Source organism: Rhodnius prolixus, unplaced genomic scaffold (genome assembly GCF_049639745.1).
Source record: "Rhodnius prolixus isolate KJV_2025 unplaced genomic scaffold, Rpr scaffold_2, whole genome shotgun sequence".
Lineage (NCBI taxonomy): Eukaryota > Metazoa > Arthropoda > Insecta > Hemiptera > Reduviidae > Rhodnius > Rhodnius prolixus.
Genome location: NW_027411592.1, coordinates 1,053,375 through 1,074,177, shown reverse-complemented (window position 1 = coordinate 1,074,177; position 20,803 = coordinate 1,053,375). Strand labels below are relative to the sequence as shown.

At 33.1% G+C, this 20,803-nt stretch overlaps 4 protein-coding genes across 4 annotated transcripts in view; 2 read left to right on the top strand and 2 right to left on the bottom strand.

The window, feature by feature from the left end:
• The window catches only part of LOC141450074 (uncharacterized), a 57,332-nt gene extending 55,266 nt beyond the window's left edge, over positions 1–2,066 (top strand). The window contains exons 7-8 of the mRNA XM_074120111.1: positions 844–987; positions 1,783–2,066. Of these exons, the coding sequence (XP_073976212.1) occupies positions 844–987; positions 1,783–1,869 (231 nt within the window). The 3' untranslated portion in view covers positions 1,870–2,066. The remainder of the gene's footprint in view (positions 1–843; positions 988–1,782) is intronic.
• Positions 2,067–2,909: 843 nt separating this feature from the next.
• LOC141448710 (ras-related protein Rab-18-like) lies at positions 2,910–7,589 on the bottom strand. The gene is made up of 5 exons (XM_074117247.1): positions 7,417–7,589; positions 5,789–5,906; positions 4,996–5,187; positions 3,301–3,426; positions 2,910–3,204 (listed from the first exon to the last, which is right to left on the bottom strand). The coding sequence occupies exons 1-5, from the start codon at positions 7,482–7,484 to the stop codon at positions 3,082–3,084; spliced, it is 627 nt and encodes a 208-aa protein (XP_073973348.1). The 5' UTR covers positions 7,485–7,589; the 3' UTR covers positions 2,910–3,081.
• Positions 7,590–7,805: 216 nt separating this feature from the next.
• Positions 7,806–16,011, top strand: LOC141448706 (ATP-binding cassette sub-family F member 2). The gene is made up of 11 exons (XM_074117244.1): positions 7,806–8,271; positions 9,090–9,296; positions 9,630–9,818; positions 10,492–10,759; positions 11,587–11,689; positions 12,924–13,019; positions 13,917–14,096; positions 14,175–14,315; positions 14,556–14,747; positions 14,843–15,046; positions 15,829–16,011. The coding sequence occupies exons 1-11, from the start codon at positions 8,103–8,105 to the stop codon at positions 15,943–15,945; spliced, it is 1,866 nt and encodes a 621-aa protein (XP_073973345.1). The 5' UTR covers positions 7,806–8,102; the 3' UTR covers positions 15,946–16,011.
• Positions 16,012–17,210: 1,199 nt separating this feature from the next.
• On the bottom strand, positions 17,211–19,390 carry Scox (Synthesis of cytochrome c oxidase). The gene is made up of 6 exons (XM_074117246.1): positions 19,080–19,390; positions 18,780–19,000; positions 18,517–18,694; positions 18,063–18,260; positions 17,737–17,948; positions 17,211–17,634 (listed from the first exon to the last, which is right to left on the bottom strand). Exons 2-6 carry the CDS (start codon positions 18,819–18,821, stop codon positions 17,449–17,451), a joined length of 816 nt encoding a protein of 271 aa, XP_073973347.1. The 5' UTR covers positions 18,822–19,000; positions 19,080–19,390; the 3' UTR covers positions 17,211–17,448.
• Between the last annotated feature and the right edge of the window lie 1,413 nt (positions 19,391–20,803).

The following is a 20,803-nucleotide window of genomic DNA, read 5'->3' as shown; positions in this document are numbered from 1 at the left end:
GTTGTACGTGAATACGTTTACGTAACGGGTTATATTTTTTATATAAAATATTTTTATTCATGTATTTAGGATGAAATCAAGGAAACAAATCGACGATCGAACACAATCTATGCCTATACAGTCCGTTGTCGATGTAGAAGCGATTTCATCATCCACTTGCATAATTTCAACCGCCCCAGCTGCAGATGTACTGACACCGTTGTTGATCCGCTCGGCACAGCTTGACCCGGTCGTATAGTGTTTTATTATTACCATTCGATTGTTCTTGAGAAGCCCTTTTCAACCGTATACGATCTCTGTATTTCGTTTTGTCTTTTCGATGCGTAAAGGCCGACATTATATATTTTTGATAATATTTTTTTATTCTAACAACTTATTATATTCACTGTCACTATTTTACAGCTGACGATTAAAACTTAAACAAACATCGTAGCTTCTCCGAGTCAAAAGTTATACTAATTGCAAATCTCGATACGCAGCAAAATGATCTCAAAATGGCGGGGCTTCCCCCTCCACCGCGCGCGATGTGTCACAGTCCTCGCTTATCGTAATGAATTCTTTGATCCTTTAGCTATCCAGTGGTCTAATTTAATTTTGGATGTAGACGATAGATTCGAAACTATAATGTCAAACTGTATCCCCCGATTTTGTTATCATTAGGTTTTTTGGTTTGCCTCCATATGATAGCAAATTTAAAGACGTATTCACGTCAAAATTCCGCATTTACAAGAAAAGTATCTCTTTCCGCACTGTCACGCAAATAATAATGATTTTTACTGATTTTATTTTAATTCACAGCAAACGTCCTTCATTTACTAAAAAGAAAATTAAAATATTGTCCAGGTTCTCGTGAGTGAAAGTATTGCATGGAAACCAGCCAGCGGAGGTGATGTTCCTAGCCAGGCGATACAGATTGGCTACACTGCTGATGGGGAGGCTCTTTACTGTGGCAGGGTATTTCATAAAGGTACCATCCAACCTGGCAAGGTTAGTAAACATTTAAAATGATATAATAATTAGAATTATTTTCTCACATTGTATAGTCGCAATAGTTCTGAATCCAAACCACGTTTGACTGCGGTGGCGTAGCACAATCTTTGGGGAGGAACTATTCCTGAGGAAAAACAAAATCCTTCAAGAGATTCGCTTTTCCCGGTTCAGCGATTTGACAAAAGCCCAAAATTCTATCAATACATTTAGTTCTCGTTAATACTATACAGATGAGAACATCTCACATCTCATAACGAAATGGCACTTTGAAGGAGTAATCCTTTTTTCCAGGAGTATCCTTAGTCAAATATTCTGGGAAAAATTGTAGATGTATGAGTTTGTAATCACTGTACAAAAATTAAACAACATCGTAGAAGTATTTGAAAAAATCTGTATATCCACAATTAATTCTTATTTATCAATATATAGATGGCAAGGCAGTGGAATTAACGGAAATAGCACTTTAGAGGCGTTGCCTAACAATCACCCCTCTCTCAATTTTCGAGAAAATTCTCTAACGTTTCGGGCACATTGATGCACTTCATCAGGAATTTCTTTTTAAGTTTGGAGAGCGTGCATGTTGTACGTTGCATATCCCTGGAATTCTCTTCGAGAATAGATTTGTTTACTTATAGTTCATTAATTTGGAATTACTTTCCCAAATAGTAATTTTTGTTTCGTACAGCAGATGAATTTTTTTTGTTTTTAGATTCTGTCACTTAGATAATTACAAACCATAGATTTTTTTTATATTCTAGACATGTTTATAGTAATTTCTACTTTGTTTTGCAGGTACACCCAAGTAAAGGTTGTTTGTACGTTCCTTATGGTAAAGAAGAACTTTCTTTTACAGATTATGAAGTTTTAATTCTTATCTAACTTATTTAAATATATTTGTATTATTAAGTGCTACTTCTAAGCGATAATGCCACAAAATAAATGCTATTGCGAGATAACTACTTTTCCTCATGTATAAGTGTTTAATATAAGAACTGCAATGGAATTGATTTATAATAAGCTGACATCATAAAAATTCTTATCGAAAATAATAAATTCAATACAATTAAACTGTTTAATCACTTTTTTATTTATTTTTTTAAATTAATCCACAAGTTGACCTATCAATCATTTGATAAACATTTTTCCAAGACTTCCTTAAACTTGTGTGGATTTTACGTGAAGTTTAAACGACTAACCAGCTGTTTACATACTATTACTATGGCAGCCATTAATAGAAATAATAAAAAAAAATACGATCTCCTTAAACCAAAAATTCTCTTAAGGTTACAATTATTATTGTATTTTTTTAAAATTCTTAATAACGCAACAAAGTTTGTAAAATTGTACAATTTATGAAAAAAAAAACAAAAAACATTTCAAATCAAGAGTTTCTAACCTGGGTCCACATTCTATTCGCCGATTTCAAAGGGGGTGCGTGCTGTTAGATGTAGAAAAGTTTGGATGAACAAGAGATTTAGTCTACATGGTTAGGTTGGCACTACTGGATAATGTTTTTGATTTTATACGTCGTAACAGGCACGTTTGTTTTATCCTGGATTAATGAAATTTGATGAGTTGATTTCTACTTCACTTACGTTACCTTCTCGTTCTACACTTGCAGAGAAATTATTATTATTATTTTTTTTGGCGATCAGTGAGTTGTTCTTGAGTCATCTGGTTGTACCGATTTAAAGATAGTTTCCAACATATTTAATGTGAAATAGGGTCTTTGAAGTTTAATTTTTTAACAGTTCAACAGTTTTTAACAGAGTTCTAGACTCCCAAAACTGGCTTCCATAACCGAAGAAAACAATTTAACTCTGTCTGATATAACTTTTTGCGTAAGTTCCAGACGATTAACTTGCTTTATAATGACAATAGCAATTTCTTAAGATAAATTAAAAAAAAAAAAAATACAATACGTAAAAAATAATTATATTTGATGCGTACAACTGAACTATTTACACGTTCCATTGAAGAAACATAATGCCTAACAAATTCGAATAAAAACAGTGCGATGAAAGCGGGCATTAAATCATAATCATTAATAATATAATAATACAGTGTTATGTTAGGAATCATGAGGAGATTTCAAAAGGCAGAACATTGCCAGCCGCCACAACTCGCCGACGCTTCGTCACCGGATTTATCGCCAGTAACGGTTATCGTCCGATCGTTAGAAGTGGATTCCCAAAGACCAGGCGTTTGTATGATCTATTTAATAGATTCAGAGAAAGGAGAATTGTATAAGATTCATTTAAAAAAACAAATACTATTCCAAGAAATAATGAATTACCCATAAAATTTTACCTTTTGTACAAGTTCCTCAAAAGCACACTGTACTCCATCTTTGGTTTTGGCGCTAGATTCAATAAACAGGGCTGCAAGTCGCCGAGCGAACTTCAGGCCATCTTCTCGGCTTACTTCCCGGTTGCTCTGTTCATTCATTCAAGAATTCATTTTAATAATAAACCATGATTAGTAAGACATAGCGTTTCATGTACTTATTATTCGTGTCTATTCAGCTTTGGTTTAGCTAAACCTTTGTATTTTACCCGTTCCTATCATTTTTATATGAATTAAAGTTTGTCCTAAGTTACAATCTCGTCTTCTCTCAAATATATTGGTGGCTTCTGCCAATATCTAGAGAAAACTATTCTGATATAAAAAATATATTCAATTTTGTTTTCGATATGGAGCTACAGTTGCCTACTAATACCAGATTACAGGAGGTATTTTTTGAAAACTTAATAGAATTCATTAATCTAGAATTTAAAATAACGCAGGGCATGTAAGTCTTTATGTTGGTAATTGTAACACAATAAACATAATAAGTACTGTCATGATGCTGGGAGGTGAAAATCGGCAATAACTCGTAAACTATGTCAGAGAAGAGCACTACACGCGGGATAGTGAAGCTGTGGTCCACTTTGAGGGAGCTTGTATTCAGAGTGTTCTGTTGATACAGATACAGATTGGTACTGCTGAATGAATGCGCTCGAGAAGCCAAGCTTTGTCAGTTCCACAATGGCTCTTGAATCCAGCATGTATTATTCAAAAACGTATTTAAACCTTAGAAGTACACTTCAGAAGGCAGAATACATCTTATCTACATGTCCTTCAATATGACTGTATGTCGTTTCACATTATATGCTATAAATGTAAAGGTCTTTCTTCAATGATTAGCTCGTGAAATATCGATTATAAAAAGTTTCAGATTTGATATTCTTGATTTCTTTGATGAATGTACTCATCAGTTTTGGTTACCTTATCACTGTTGCTAGTTTTGGTAGGAGTAAGATTAACAAGTTTGATTTGTTGAATAACCCTTGCAAACGACTAATAGCATTGCTGCACATAGATTTAATGTCAACAGTTTAATTTGATTTAAACTGTCCGTAGATTTTTTTTCTCTCTTTTCCTAAAAAGATCAAATTCTCAAATTTTCTTTAAAATATAGGGCAAATCCCCATTTACAAGATTAAACAAGTACCCAACATTTCATTCATACTTCAGTTTGTAATTTCTGTTATATAAAAATAATTTACATTTTATGACAAATATTTAAGTAAGTTTACTCCATTAATGACAATTTAATGCAGTAAAATTACTTAAATGACATCAATTGTAATAAAATATCCATTATTTTTTTTAAAACCGAAATTGCGAACTGAAGTATTAATGAAATGTTAGGTACTAGCTGATTTGTGTACCATTTGGCGTTTAATCAACCCGTATACTTAAACGTTTTAAACTGTAACTTTTTGTTAAAGAGATTTATATTAAGCATTTATTATAAATCCCAATTTTATAAATCTGAGATTGTCCAAAGTCAACTATCCAATCCAAAGATTTATGCATTTCTTGAGAAATTAGAGACCAACTAAATAATTGCAATTAGGGTACCAATAACAAATAAACATTAGAAACTATTGAAATTTCGATTATCTAATTCTGAGGATCCTAAGTTATCTAAGTTAATTACAACAAAATACACAGAATTACCTTATCGATTTTATTTCCTACAACCATTTTGACCATGTTTGATTTAGTAGAATACGTTTCCAATTCAGTTACCCAAGAAGTCAACTTGCTAAGTGTTTCTTTACATGTTACATCGTAGACCAGGATGGCTCCTTGGGCGTCTCGATAGTAGCTAGGTGTCAACGTCCGGAACCTCTCCTGTCCGGCAGTGTCCTACGGCCGCAAACATAAACATTTCACACAAGCTGGACTTAGGGGATAAGGTGAAAAGGGTTGGTAATTAGAAGAATAATAATTTTAAAAAACAATTATTTTTATAATAAGCGAGTAGGTATTAATTGGTGCCTCCTGCACCTCATTTACGTGAAAACAAAAATTCGTAAAAACGATGGTCTGATTTTCAACAGCTATCAAGAAACGTATATTTTATTAACGCATGGCCATTTTAAATTAACTTCTAGAAATCAAAAGCCAAAGCATATAAATTACACCAATTGAAATAAATTATTATTCCTTATTTTAAGAGATAGTTTCAATTTAGAGCTTAAAATTGAAAAAATATCGCCATGGAAACAATGTCTCACTGTAGATAGTTTCAATTTAGAGCTTAAAATTGAGAAAATATCACCATGGAAACCATGTGTTAGTGTAACTTTGGTCGATGCGTACCCTAACCTTTCCTCAGAACTACCCTTACATGGATTTCCCTGAGTTTCTCTCAGAAGGCGGCCAACAGATTAGCTCTTGTATTTTATTTTAGTAGCAAAATTAGTTTCATATTCATAAAATACTTTAGAAATTGCTGTTCACTCACCCATATAGCTAACCTCACTGTGTTTCCTTCTGTTGTCAATTTCTTCGTCTTGAAATCTACTCCTATTGTGATCGCTTGTTCTTGGTTGAACGTATCCTCCGTAAAACGTAGAAGAAGGCTATATACAAAGAAAATCTAGTATAAACATTAACAACACTTTCTCTTACTGTTATTTATGTAAATAAATGATCTTGGAAACTTATAATTTCTACAAAAAAAGATAGTTGCTTTTAAAGACAGTTAGTTTTCTATAAAGAAATGTTATTTTGAAAGAAGCATGTTTCCACAGCTCCTCTAGATCAAATTATAGTAAATCAAAATTCTTGTGTGAATAGTATTATACACTGTTGTCCTGACAATCTGACAATACAAAATTTTGGTAATACGTTTGATACTTCCAAGAATTACGCGTGTTAGAACCATACAAATGCGGAAACAGAACTTTGGACGAGTGCTTAATTTTTCCCCACACCTAAAACTCCGCTTAAATGAATTTTACTCGTAAAATGTTTCAAATACAAGAAATAGAACTATTTTTGTAAAAAAGTTATAATCATTGGAACTATTTTGTAGGAAAACACTAAAATGCGCATAAAAATAAGTTCAATTCAATTTTACTTCTGATCAACCGACTTTCTTCAAATTTGGACTCTAATTTAACGAAATACTTAATGGCTGTTAATACTGAATATTGAAATGAAACCAGCAAAAAAATGTGACCTTAAATTCCTAATTCAGGGAAAAATTTCAAATAAAAGTGATAGACCCTATTTCAGGTAACTGAGTTCAGGAAGTAAATAAGAAACGTTAAAGAGCATAAAGGTGCAGCTGACCTGAAAATATATTTGAATGAAGCTCTCAAATGACACTATCTTTATAGCGGACTTTAATGAATTCACAATCATCTTATGGAAAATTTAAAGTTACTTCGTTAGGAGTAAATGTATGCCTTTAACGCGTAAAAAGTTAAAGCCATTTGAACTAGAAATGAAGTAGTGAAAAATAAAAAAAATTAATAAACGACCGCTTTCTCGTAAACGGATGAGAACTTATCATGAATCAGAAACTCTTCTTTGATGCAAAATCACCTGTCTTCTTAAGGCCATTTCAATGTGTTACACTCTGAATGATATGGCTTCTTCAAAATAAAATAAATTCCACTTGAGATGGTTTAAAAATAATATCTTTCACACTATTTTAAATATACGTGTTCAAAGTTGAAATGGAAAGAAGAAGTGAAACACAGAGCGTAATAGAAATAACCTTGAATTAATTCCTGTAATATTGCAAAATGTGACTATCGGAAAGCATTGAGAGACCCAAAGAAACCTACAATTGCATGTTCTTTTTAAACGATATTCCAGATATTAATACCAAAATATCGAAATTGCATTTTAAAAGAGTGGAAACTAAAAAATGTTTTATTATTTTTTAAATTTGTTTATTTATAATGTCTTAAATGAATTAAGTCAGCGATTGAAAAATTAAATCTTGACTTTTAACTACAATTGTATTAGGAAGAGAAAAATTAAAGTAGCTTATAAAAATAAAATGAACTAATAAAACATTATTTCAGTAACATGTTTATCTTAGAAATATGAACTTAGTGACTTTATATTACATTTTACCTGGATTTTCCAACTCCACTTTCGCCGATTATAAGTATTTTCAACGTTGTCAAAACATCTTCTTCCATTTTGCATGTAACAATCACAGTTCAATAAAATTAACTTTTATACCCAAACTCAACCATGAAGAATCTCTAGTATTGGCACGATCTGACGTCATATATAAACTAGAATCAGCTGTGACGAAAGTATGAATTCGGCACAATAGTTTCCATTTTTTTTTTTTTTTTTTTTTAAGGAATCACAAAATACAATGATTTCATATTAAAAATTTTGTATTAAAAAACAAAAAATTCTTTTCTCTAAAGAAAACATTAGAATAAGTTATTTTGGTTATAGATATAGGAAAATTACATCAATAGCCGTTTCGATCGCAATAATTGTCCTAGCCTTCCTAGACCTTTCTGCCTGCGATTCTTGCGCTGGTAGGTTCGTTCCGTTGCTTTAATATATTAGTATTACATTTTTCTACGATTGACATTTTAAATTTTATAGTTTCTTTTGAATGTTTCTTAGAGTTTTCGAAAATATTTATTATACAACTGACAAGTGTCCAGGTTGTCTATAAATAGTGTAACGCGATACCCATGTCTTTAATGTGTCCCTAGTGATCTCGAAAAGAAAAAAAAAATTATTTAATTTATTATTTTTTTCCAATTTTTGTTTTTCTTTATTTATTTGTGATAATGCCATCCGACGCGAAAAAGAAACAAGCTCAGAAGAAAAAAGAAGCGGCAAAAGCTAGGCAAGCTGGGAAAAAACCGGTGAAATTGGAAAATGGAGATAAAGAGCCTAGTCCTGGTGCCAGTAATGGTGTTGATAGATCAAATGGATCGTTAGAATTAAGTGCAGAAGGTAAGAAGAAATTTATATATATTTGGGTTAGTAGGCGCCTCTTTCAGCACTATGATTACATTCATTAGCAGATGTAATTTAGGAAACCACGTTGATGGGAAATAGGGTTATCATGTAATTAGTTTAATTTTATTTCTTTGAAACTTTAATTAATAGTTTCTATTTTAATGTAAAAAAGAGTTGAACATTTACCATTCCATTGTGAAGTTTTTATAAATAATAATAATCATCTCCTACCTTTCTCAGTGACTTATTTTACTGTTTCACCTTGAACCAACTTTCACATTATAGATTTATGACATTATTATAAAAAGAAATATTGGTACGCATAGTCCATACTGTAAGTTATTAAATTAATCTACTATTTACCATCTTTTAAGTCATCAACTATTTATACGAAAATATGGCTGGTCATTTTAAATTACTAAATATTGGAGATTACTATTCCTGGACAAACTGACTGCGTTATTGTTTTTTAAAATTAATTAAGAATGATAAGTATATGCACTTTTATCTCAAAACGAAAAATAATATCGCAGTCCTTTTACAAGATGTAATTCCCTTAGATATTAAAAAAAAACAAAAATAATTACAATTGAGTGTTATATATTTCCATGACGTTATTTTAAGAGCATTTTTAAAATAGGAACTCTGCTCTATACCGGCTAGAAATCCTTTTTTTCCTTGCAATGATGTTTATATTCTCAGTCAATAACTATCGGTAGGCAGCAATAGATAAACTAGGCAATTAGGTTATAAATCTTTAGTTCATAATATTCAAATGCAATCAATCACGCTTTGCCATTTATTTTTTTTAGAGGCCCTTTGCTTGAAATTGGAGGCGGACGCTCGTCTAAATGCTGAGGCTAGATCTTGTACTGGTGCTCTTGCCGTACATCCAAGATCGAGAGATGTAAAATTAGATAATTTTTCTATTACTTTTCATGGCTGTGAATTGCTGCAGGATACTCGTTTAGAACTGAATTGTGGAAGGAGATATGGGCTGATCGGTCTGAATGGAAGTGGTGAGTAACTTTATTGTTAACGATATGTAATTTTCAATCTCAATGTTGTGACCTGTATTAGATTTAAAACAATTTACATTACAAGCTGAATACGTTTTTTCGTCTCAGTTTGAAATTGTAAATGGCATTATTGAAGTTGGTTTTTGTTAATAATTTAAACAACAAAATTTAGGCAGAGGTAGTAATAATCTGTATGAATTGGTAGTTGAACGTTAAACCCTTGAAAAAATTTACTTAATAATCTATATGTCTTTTACTTTTTTTTTTTAAAAAAAAAGTAAAATATTTTCTAACCAGTTAATATATTCGTTTTTCTATATTTTTTTTAAATAGGAAAATCCACTCTTCTTGCTGTCTTGGGCAATCGTGAGGTACCAATTCCTGATCACATAGACATCTTTCATCTTACTAGAGAGATGCCGGCCTCAGATAAGACGGCCCTTGAGTGTGTTATGGAAGTAGATCAGGAGAGGATCAGATTGGAAGAATTGGCTACACAGCTTGTCTCCTTGGATGATGACGGTTTGTTTTGTCTTTATTTTTTTGTACAAGACGAGAACTGAATTAGACTGCTTTGAAGACTCTTCTTGACAATTCGAAATCAACATTAAACAAACCCATCTGGGTCTGAGGGATTCAACTGAATTCTAAACGGTAACGAATCCAATCCCTAATCTTAACTTTAACCGCAACTATCCCAAGCGGCATTAAAGTCCTACTTACGTTACTTCCTCTTCATGTAAGATACACTTTCAATCCCTTTCCGCCTTATAAATTCTTTTTAGCCAGAAAACCTCTCTCTCAGAACCCTCTCAGACTATCCCGTCCGACTTCTCAAGCTTCAGTGAACTCATGATCTCGTTTCAGCCAGGAGGGTGATCGGAAGTACTAATTGGGTTCTTTTCTCGACTCCTTTAGTGATATCTTGTTGTTTTCTTTTTTGTCTATACTATTGCACTTCGTATTTATGCAATAAAGTCATGTATATAAATATAAGCGCAGCATTTTACCTAATGCCCAGTTTCTCAAAAAAATTGACATCGAATTTGGCAGTTTGTGCAATGAGTTCAATTCTATCTTTTTTATACAAAATTTCTGTTAAAAACAAAAATCGCAAGTTTTTTTTTATTGGTTAAACAATTTTAATTTTTCAAAATAAAATAAAAAAAGTAATTTTTAATTTGTTCCCTTGAAGAGTCTCAAGAACAGTTGATGGATGTATACGAACGTCTTGACGAACTATCAGCGGATACTGCGCAAGCCAGAGCTGGTTATATATTGCACGGTCTTGGCTTCACCAAGGAAATGCAAAATAAAAAGACCAAAGATTTCTCTGGTGGATGGCGGATGAGAATTGCTTTGGCCAGAGCTCTGTACGTAAAGCCGCATCTTCTGCTGCTCGACGAACCTACCAATCATCTGGATCTTGATGCCTGTGTGTGGCTGGAGGAAGAGTTGAAGACGTAAGTGCACTTTCATGAAAAGGAAATATAATGCTCAGAGGAAGTGGTAGGCTCAGCGTCTGCTCTGGAGAAACGACTCTCAACATTTGGTAGTAACTTTTAACAGAAAAGCGAAGCCGGTGGTTAAAGTTCTCTTACTTCCTAAGCTATCATGTTAAATTTTTTGGTCGATAAGCTCAAAACAATTTCTGTTTCATTTGGGTACCAACACAGCTGAGCCTATCGTAATTAATGTGTTCATAATTTTTTAACGCCCTTTAAATAAAAATACTTTGATTTCACACATGAGGGGCACGCTTAGATTGCTGCATTTAAAAGATTAGGATGCTCTCCAATCAAATTAGGGAAACTCAGAAGAACGCCTTTATAATGGTTCTTAAGGAGGCGCCACGGTAGCCGAGCGGTTAGAGGCGAGACCTGTGAAGCTAATATGCATTGTGGTTAGTGGGTTCGATTCCCGGTCTTAGGCCTTGGATTTTATTTAATGGTTAATAAAAGAAATTTACAGTAATAAAGTATGTTTGCTAGTCGCCTCCGTCCACTGACACCTAATTGGTAGTTGGACGTAAAGCCTGCCTGAAAAAATAGGCAATTACTTTAATTTACTTTACTTTAATGGTTCTTAAGGAAATGTTAGTACCATTAAAAATCCTAGTGTCAGATAACTAAAAAGCTGTTACAAAAATGTAAAGCCCTTTCCTTTTAAAGGGCTGAAAATTCTCTCGGCGGAACTTGAACACTTCCATCATACTTTTTTTTTATTATAGTTCCAAATCTCTTTTTGAAAATTCCTAAATTTGGTTAATCTAATACTTATTGTTGGACAGGTATAAGCGAATCCTGGTATTGATTTCTCATTCACAAGATTTTCTAAACGGAGTTTGCACTAACATCGTCCATCTGCACAAAAAGAGACTTAAATATTATACGGTAAGTGGAAAAGATTTATTTATTTTTTGCTTGAGTTTGTGCAAGTCAATAATAATATAAATTCTTTACGAGAAAATTAATTGTCGTAGTGAGACAAAAAGAAAATCGTAAATTACAGACTAGTCAACTTGAATTCGTCCTATGCATCTGTTTGCATTAGTGAATTCTTTTACCCATTTAAAATAAATGGATTATTACAATGAAAATGTTTTATGGGAGGGCAGTTTTTTAGCAAAACTTAACGTAACGATATGGCATGTCACTGTTGATCAGGTGAAGAAACAATATGTAGTTTTTAACTGATTGGTGAAGAAGATTTAGTCTTGGGGATTATGGTGAGGCGGCTGTAGTGAGGGAGAATGAAATCTATAAAAGTGGTATTATTTGTTTATTGTTCCTCCATTATTCATAAATTATAATCGTAAATGCTTCACATTTTCGTGAAAATCTATTTTTGTTTTTAATTGGAATTTAGTAAGATTTAACTGTGTTATAGATGGTACCACAAATAAAGCTCCCACAATTTGCTTCACCTCTATTTATGTCTGCTACTGTATTTTGCTCTTTTAGTTGCCACCACATTGGACGGGGAGCAACGTGCTTTTTTTCCTCGAATTTTTTGTATATATTGGTTGTAGAGAGTTTTCTGTTTGCAACGCATAACTGAGACTATGTTTCGAACGTTAAAAAAAGTGTCAACACATGAGAATTGGCTGTTCAATGTCATTCCTAGGAAAAAGTGCCGTAACATTTTCCACTCTCCTTCTCTACAAATGTTTATGTTGTGTTCTCAGAATTTTTCCTTCATACAGAACCAGCTTATTGCTCTCCCAACCAATCTTGCCAACCTAGTAATATTTTCCAGTTCGCTTCCAAATACAACGCCTTTTATCTCTTCCTTTCGTGAACAACAGTGTTGTGACATCATCATGCAGAATATTCCGGTTTAATAAAAACAGGTAGCTGTGCATTCCGGATTGTTCATATTTGTCGTGTACGCAATCGTTTCCCAGGAAGAGAAGTTTAATGGTTAATGATGGCGGGTCAAAGGAAGTGGGAGATTCCCAGTTCGAATTCCCCGCCGTGTTGTTACTTTGAATTAGAACGGGGCTTGCGCCTAGTTTCGTACTTTATAACACTAATTCCATTTAAAAAAGCTTCATACAAAATTCAACTTTATTTCTCACCATTAATTTGTTTTCAGTTTTAATTTCAATAAAATCTTCCTTTACAGGGCAACTACGATGCCTTTGTGAGAACGAGATTAGAACTTTTGGAGAATCAGATGAAACAGTACAATTGGGAACAGGATCAGATCTCTCATATGAAGGTAATGGAAACAAATGGCTTGATTTTATTAAAAATTATAAAGAAAATAATTAATTAGCAATGAATATAATATATTGAAACACACCTGCAGTCTACATAAAGTTATGCGGTTAGTATTTATTCACCTACTCTTACTCTACTAACCTGGACACAAAAGATATTATAATCGGATTTTGTATTTTCAACGGAAATACCCATTTCGAAGTCCTCAATGCAATGTTTTAGTGATAATAGTTATTGAGATATAGAAGGTTAAAGTTTTTGGGTTATGCATTTGGCTCAAATTTCAAACCTTTATATCTCTTTTCCTATTGATCGGATTTTAATGAATTCTTTATCAAATTGTAGAGAATAGTATTCTTCATAACTGGTATAAGTAAGCAATGTTTTAGTGATAATAGTTATTAAGATATAGAAGGTTAAAGTTTTTGGGTTATGCAGTTGGTTCAAATTTCAAACGTTAATATCTCTTGGTTCAAATTTCAAACGTTAATATCTCTTTTTCTATTGATCGGATTGATTAATATGCGTTGAAAAATGCAGGCACCATAAAATGGGTTTACGGTAAGACGGTGTGGTAAATGGAAACCCTCTATACATGGGGCGAAAGAAAAACTTTAGCTAATTGCCAAGACTTTATGGTGTTTGTCTGACTAGGCCCCTGGGAGTTTTTCGGATGTTCGTGAGCTTCTTGGTAGGAGCCGTGCAGACGGAGCTTTTTAAGGGAGGAAAAGAATACTGTTTTGAGTGGACGAACAGATGATATGTTTCAGGATTAGAACTCTCTAAGACAAAATATATTACTCCATTCTTTTCCTCGGAGGCTCTCATCTTATTTCTAAGTAAATTTTTTGTTTTTGTTTATCAGTAATAATTTATAATATTTACTATGTTTCAGAACTACATTGCCCGTTTTGGACACGGATCTGCCAAACTTGCCAGACAAGCGCAAAGTAAGGAGAAGACATTAGCTAAGATGGTGGCCCAAGGATTGACTGAGAAGGTCATCTCGGATAAAACTGTTACATTCTACTTTCCATCTTGTGGCTCGATCCCGCCACCGGTCATCATGGTCCAGGTGAGTCTGTGTCTGTCAGTCAGTCAGTAATCAGAAGTCTGCCACAACTCTAACTAATTTTGTGCATTATGTTTTCAGAATGTAAGTTTTAGATATTCTGAAACAACTCCGTGGATTTATAAGAATCTGGAGTTTGGAATCGATTTAGATACAAGAGTTGCCCTGGTCGGACCCAATGGTGCTGGAAAGAGTACTCTCTTGAAGCTACTGTACGGCGAGGTCGGTCCAATCTTAAATAATTATGCCAATAATAATTAATAATAATGGGAAGTTTGTTCAATGTTGACTCATAATTTCGTGCAATTTTTTTTTCTCTCGCCTTCTCTCCTAATGATAAGGAGAATACTGCGATCATGCTAAATTTCCGCTTTGAGTTCGAAAAAATGCCCTTCCTAGGGATTCGTCAATAATTATTTGTAACCAGTTGAATATACATAATCTTGTTATGGCTTGTTCTAGCTTATACCCAACGAAGGTATGATTCGCAAAAATTCTCACTTACGTATCGCTCGCTATCATCAACATCTGCACGAACTGCTAGACTTGGACATCTCACCGCTGGACTATATGCTTAAATCATTCCCAGAAGTTAAGGAGAGGGAGGAAATGAGAAAGATTATCGGCCGTTACGGTCTTACAGGACGTCAGCAGGTAAGGTTGAACTTGAAATTAAAGATATTCAAATACATTCCTTTATTATTATCATTTGTTTTGGATAGTAATCATCTTTCTCTCCCAACTCTTAGGTCTGCCCAATTAGACAGCTCTCTGATGGTCAACGATGTCGTGTGGTATTCGCATATCTTGCTTGGCAAGCTCCACACCTTTTACTACTTGATGAACCTACCAATCATTTGGACATGGAAACAATAGACGCACTGGCTGATGCTGTCAACGACTTTGAAGGAGGAATGGTGCTAGTTTCTCACGATTTTAGACTTATATCGCAGGTTTGTGAATTCAAAAGTAATATTTATTTACAAGAACTAAGAGCCGTTCGGCTGCCAGTTTTCTTTCTTTGAATATTTTGGAATTTGGTTAACTTGTTTTTTGTTATTTACATACACCATTTTATCCGTCTATTCCAATTAACCGTCACTGTCCTCAGTATTTACAAAATTTAAAAAAAAAAAATATGTCGCAGACATTGTATTCATTAATTTTAATACACAATAGAATGAATTGAATAATGAAAGATAGCTGACCTTTAAGGCTTAAGCGTATAAGCGTATAAAATATGTATACCAGTTAATACGAAGTTTTATACACGTTAAACAAAAGAATCTGGAAATTTTCCTATTTTTTCCCATTATCCGTCTATTCGACTATCCGTCACGTGTCCGGTCCCGGTCATGACGGATAACCAAGACTCCACTGTATTTATACCCTTTGCTGTTTCTGTAACTCAACCAAGCCGCATAGCCACGCCCAGAAGAGGACAATATATTTGTCGAAACGTTGGCAAAAAGACGAGTTGTTTTTATTTGACCGATTCCTCACAAATCTTCCATCCTACTAAGTTTTACATACAAACTTACAACTAATGGATGGATCAGTACTCCTATATTCCTGCCATCCTTATAGCTTAACCAGAAATTAAAATCACCGTAATCCCTTTCTTGCATTTTCTGTAGTTATTAAATGAAGTATCGTATATTCTCCTAGTTAATTGAATTTACTTTCCAAACTTTATGCTTTCTAGAATTGACATAAACATATATTTGTCGTACAGGTAGCAGAAGAGATCTGGGTGTGCGAGAAAGGAACAGTGACCAAATGGCAGGGCGGCATCCAAGACTATAAGGAACATCTTAAGTCTAAGATCGTGAAAGACAAAAAGAAGCAATAAGGATTCGAAACTAATCATGATGCACTCCTATAAATATATATATATATATATATATATATATATATATATATATATATAACAAAATGTAGATAACAAGAAAGGAAATGATAATAAATTAAATTGATTTTTTTTTCTTTTATTAAATAAAGAAAGAAAAACTTAAAACTTTTAGAAAAATCTCAAACATCACTTTCTTGTTCTGTTTTTAAATAACACTGAGAGGTTGAAAAGATCACTGTGTTCCTACCTTCACAAATTTATTTTTCACAACTTTCAAATTTATATAGCGCAAAAAAAAAATAAGTTGAAATTTTGTTGTATTTAATTTCAAAATTCTACCGAGAGAACACCCAAACTAAATTAACCCTGTAAAAAAGCAATGGACAAATTTTGTTATGAAATGAAATTGAAGGGAGGGGAGAATCGTGAATGAAAAAAGAAAATTTTGTATAACAAATTATTTTCCAAAATCTGTCAATAAATAAAAGAAAAGTTTTTTAGCTTCAACAATTTTCTGTTTTCTTCAATTTATTCAGAATGTTGTGTGCAAAGGAGAATATCGAGGTGTGAATGTGGTGGTGACGTAAACACAGCTCGGGGTGGGGTAAAGCCGAAAATTGTGAGGAAAAGTTTTACCAATCATTTCTGTTAAAACTGTGAAGATTGAATGGTATTAACTCTTCTATATCCTGTAATAGCAACATGAATCCATCTCTTCCACTGCTATCTAAACAGGTCTTTATTCTAAATTATGGAAATTAAAATTTCTTTAAGAGGTGGCTAATCAGCCACTTTTACCGCTACCCCTGGGTATGGTGACATCCCCAGTGGAGCCCCTCTCCAGTGTGATGAGAGGTATCTCTGTATTCTAGATTAGTTTCTAGTGCCGAACACTAAGCCCTATACACACTGACTGGAACTGCCCAATACTCGTAGTGCCGTTCTTTTATAGATTTATGTGATGCGTCAATCATTCTTAAATTTGCAGCGTCCTTCAGGTGGTCAAAGTGCGTCCAAATTCACTGTGATGTTCTTTAACAAATAATGTTCTATTTATAAAAAAAAAAGAAAATATAAAAAAAAATATACAAATCTACGCTTTCTGAAAGTTTCATTGGTTCATTCACCCACAAAAACCTCTTTTTTTATTCAAGATTCAAGATTTTTTTTGTTTTACCTGCAATGCTTCAAAAGATTTGTGCTCCAGGCAAACTACACAGGACCCTGCCAAGACAAGGAATATCAGAAGACTAAAAAGAAACTAATAATTTTAGTAAAGAAACTTTATTAACAGCTTTATGTGCAAAGTGGACTAGCGTGAAATTAAGTTTTATCAGTTAAGTATTAATTAGCAGCCTTATTATTCCTTTTAACCCTAACCACTTATCAACAAAGTCTTTATTTTACATTTCTTCAAAAAAAATATATATATATATTCTTCCTCAGAAAACTGGTAAAATTTACAAAAATATAAAAAAAAAACTGAAGCTAGCGTCAAGGAAGTTAACTCGTCAGCAGACTTCTTGTTCCGAAAGGATTCGCCACCCAACTTTTACTGTTAATCATTTCATATTTGGCATTATTTATCTTTATACTTGCTGCGATCTCGTCAGCGGTACGATTCTGCCCGTAATAATCAATAAATTCGCCTTCCGGACTTACTAGATAAATGATGATGGTGTGGTCAACCTGTAAACAATAATTTCCCAAAAAATAACCTCAATAAAATAAGAAAATAAAAGGAGAAGAAAAGCCTAGCGCATCAGAAAAAAAGAAAATATCCACACTTACAATATAATCATCGTCCTCATCTTTAGGCCCTGCGCTGAAGTACACACGATAAGCTTTACAGACTTTACCAACTTGTTCACTGCTTCCCGTTAATCCTATTATTCTGGGCGAGAATTCTTTAACATACTTTCCTACAGCTGTTGGTGTGTCCCTCTGCGGATCTACTGAGATGAACAGAGGTTGAACTTCAATACCGCACTCCTTGTCTTGGTCTAGAAAAAACAAACTCAGTTATTAATAATACATTTAGAAAATAACTTAAAGAAAATAGTGCTTGCATTTTAGCGAATGAATTAATGTTAAAAAAAAACATTTGATGTATTTACCTAATTTATCTACTGTCAACGCAAGTTTTTCCATTTCTTCAGGACAAATATCTGGACAATGAGTGAATCCAAAGTATATTAGTAACCACTTGCCTAAGAAATCTTGACTTTTCACAGATTTACCTTTCTCATCAACCAGTTCAAATGGACCGCCAATTGCTGCTTTCCCTAACTGTCTCTTCCTCTCTATGGCCATTGCTAAAATAATTCAAATTATTTCAATGTACCAATTAGCTTTAATATTGAATTGGATGTACATTGAAGATGGCATTCCTGTAATAGTTTAAATCACAAAAATCTCTTGTGCTAATTTTTGAAAAACGTTTTTTGTATTGATATGATCCAAACGTTTGTCGAAATATTAAATTTATCTACAGTGCCTGATTCGGCCTGCCGGTATGCCATACCTATCCAAGTGAAACAGAAACTATTCAACAAATTCATTAAATTTAACCTTTTTCTTTTTCTCCTTTTAGATATAGCATGAAGACTAGTAGACCGCCTCCTAAGATGCCGGTGGCTGTCAGTGATTTCCATGTTATCGGGCCTTTTGCACCAACTGAACTTCTTCTGGGTGGATCAGTATGAGTCAAGCGTATCGGGCATTTAGCCTTGAATAAATTTGTCCGTGACTGTGAAGGTATTCATTATTATACATCAATAAATGTTTAGAAACGTCAGTAAAATAATAAATTTAAATATTTAAAATGTAAATACCAGAAAACGAATGCTACTTGTTACTTTCACAAGGGACGACATTTGGCTGGAAGGTTACACTAAGCAGGTTTATTATATTATGGATATGTTGGGATTAGGAATAACATACGAAAGTAAACAATCAAATAGAGCTTAGGAAGTTTTTATTTTTTTTTTACATCTTTCATTATCGTCTCCATTTGCTTCGTCTTCTTCTTCGTCAGTATCGTTTTCTTCCAATTCTATAAAAATATTATATTACTGACTTGCCAAAAGTCACATAATATTTAAACGCAAAAAATAACCTTCACTACAAATTACCTTGAGCTGTAGCTCCGATTAGTTTGGTTAAAGCTGTATTCAGATCACTTTGTACACCTTTTATAGCATCGTAGAGTGTTTCTATATCTTTACCTTCAACCATTTCAGATTCAATTGTGGCCAAAGTGTTTTCAGAATTTTCTAAAATAGCTCGAACAGACATTACAGAAAACAAACACTTAGCTCTATGGTCTAAATGATGGTCTGTAGACATTTCGTTTACTATTTTGACATTCACATGAACAAGGAACCCTAAACAAGACTAATAAATTTAGTACAAGCCATTAGACAGGGAATGCCGGCATTTCATGGCTCTCAACTTGATAAATAAATATTTCTCAAAATTATAGTTCCATAGTAAATTTATTAGACGGTTTCAATTTAAAATTTGTATCGTTCATGTAAAAAAGACAATAATAAAAATAAAAAAAGTTATGGTACATATGTAGCTCTATCTGGGGGAAATATTCCTTACTTCACAGATACACAACATTACTAATAGATGGGGCGCAGTTTAGGTTTTGTGCATGCTTATTTTTAACGGGTTCTAATTTGTGTAAGTCAATGCAATAGTGTTATTTAGGTACAAATGTGTGGGTGTAATAGTTTTAATTTTAACTGTGTGATTTTAATGGATGTACATAAATTATAATTATGTTGAGACGTACTTATATTCGCCTAATACGTGAAAAGACGTAATTGTATTAACAACTAAGTAACACATTTGTAGAATACCATATTTCTTTCCTCAGTATTTGAAATTAAAATCTCCTGAATAAAACTGGCAATAAGAGAATTTATACTGGTTAATGTAGTTTGAAAAGTACAATAATTTTTACCTATTATGTTCAGACGACGTAATGAAATTTGGTTTAACAAAAGTTCATTCAAAATAGGATTGATTATTGAAGCTTTTTGTTGAATAATGAATAGCCTAGATGGTTACAGATCAGATCTTAAACGCATGATACTTCTTAATTTGTGTAGTTTCATATTTGAAATATCGATGCAGGGAAGGAGCCGGTTATCCCAGACTACAGGCTCACCAATCGCTCTTCTTGGTGCAACCTCAGAGATGGCATTGGAGAGATTGACGTGAGTAGCCCCAGGGTGTGGTTATCCCTAACTCCCGACGACCGTTCTTCCTGGAGATCGTGGTTGTCACCAGAAAGGGAATACTCGTATTTTTCAGGATAGAGCATGGTTTAGTTTATAAGAAGTAAAATATCAAATTTCATTTTAAAACTATCGTTCGTTTAGGATACAACGTAATCACTTAATGAATGATGTTTCTAAGAACGTGTTTACAAAATGATTTATCATGTTCTCTTTACCGACAGATGGATTCATCTTTCTCTTTAGATGTAGGAAAGTTAAACCATTGAAACTTGTCTTTGAGCTGCAATTTCCAAGATAATGTTTGTAGGTTACACTTACATTTTTTTTTTTTATAGCATTTAATATAAACCCATAGTTTTATCTATTGTTTCAAGAGGTTAGGATTTCGATCGAACTTTCTAAAATCCTCTGCCTTTCATATTATCTTCAGAATTATTCAGAGGGGACACTAAAAATTTGGGATTTCTAAATATATCAATTTAACCTGTTAAACGTTCTGTTTTTTGTTTTTTTAAGGATTCACTCTCCCAAAATGAATTTCTGGCTGAGCTCCCAACAGAGTCAATAAAAATGATATTTTTTATAAAAAGGAAATGAAAGTTATG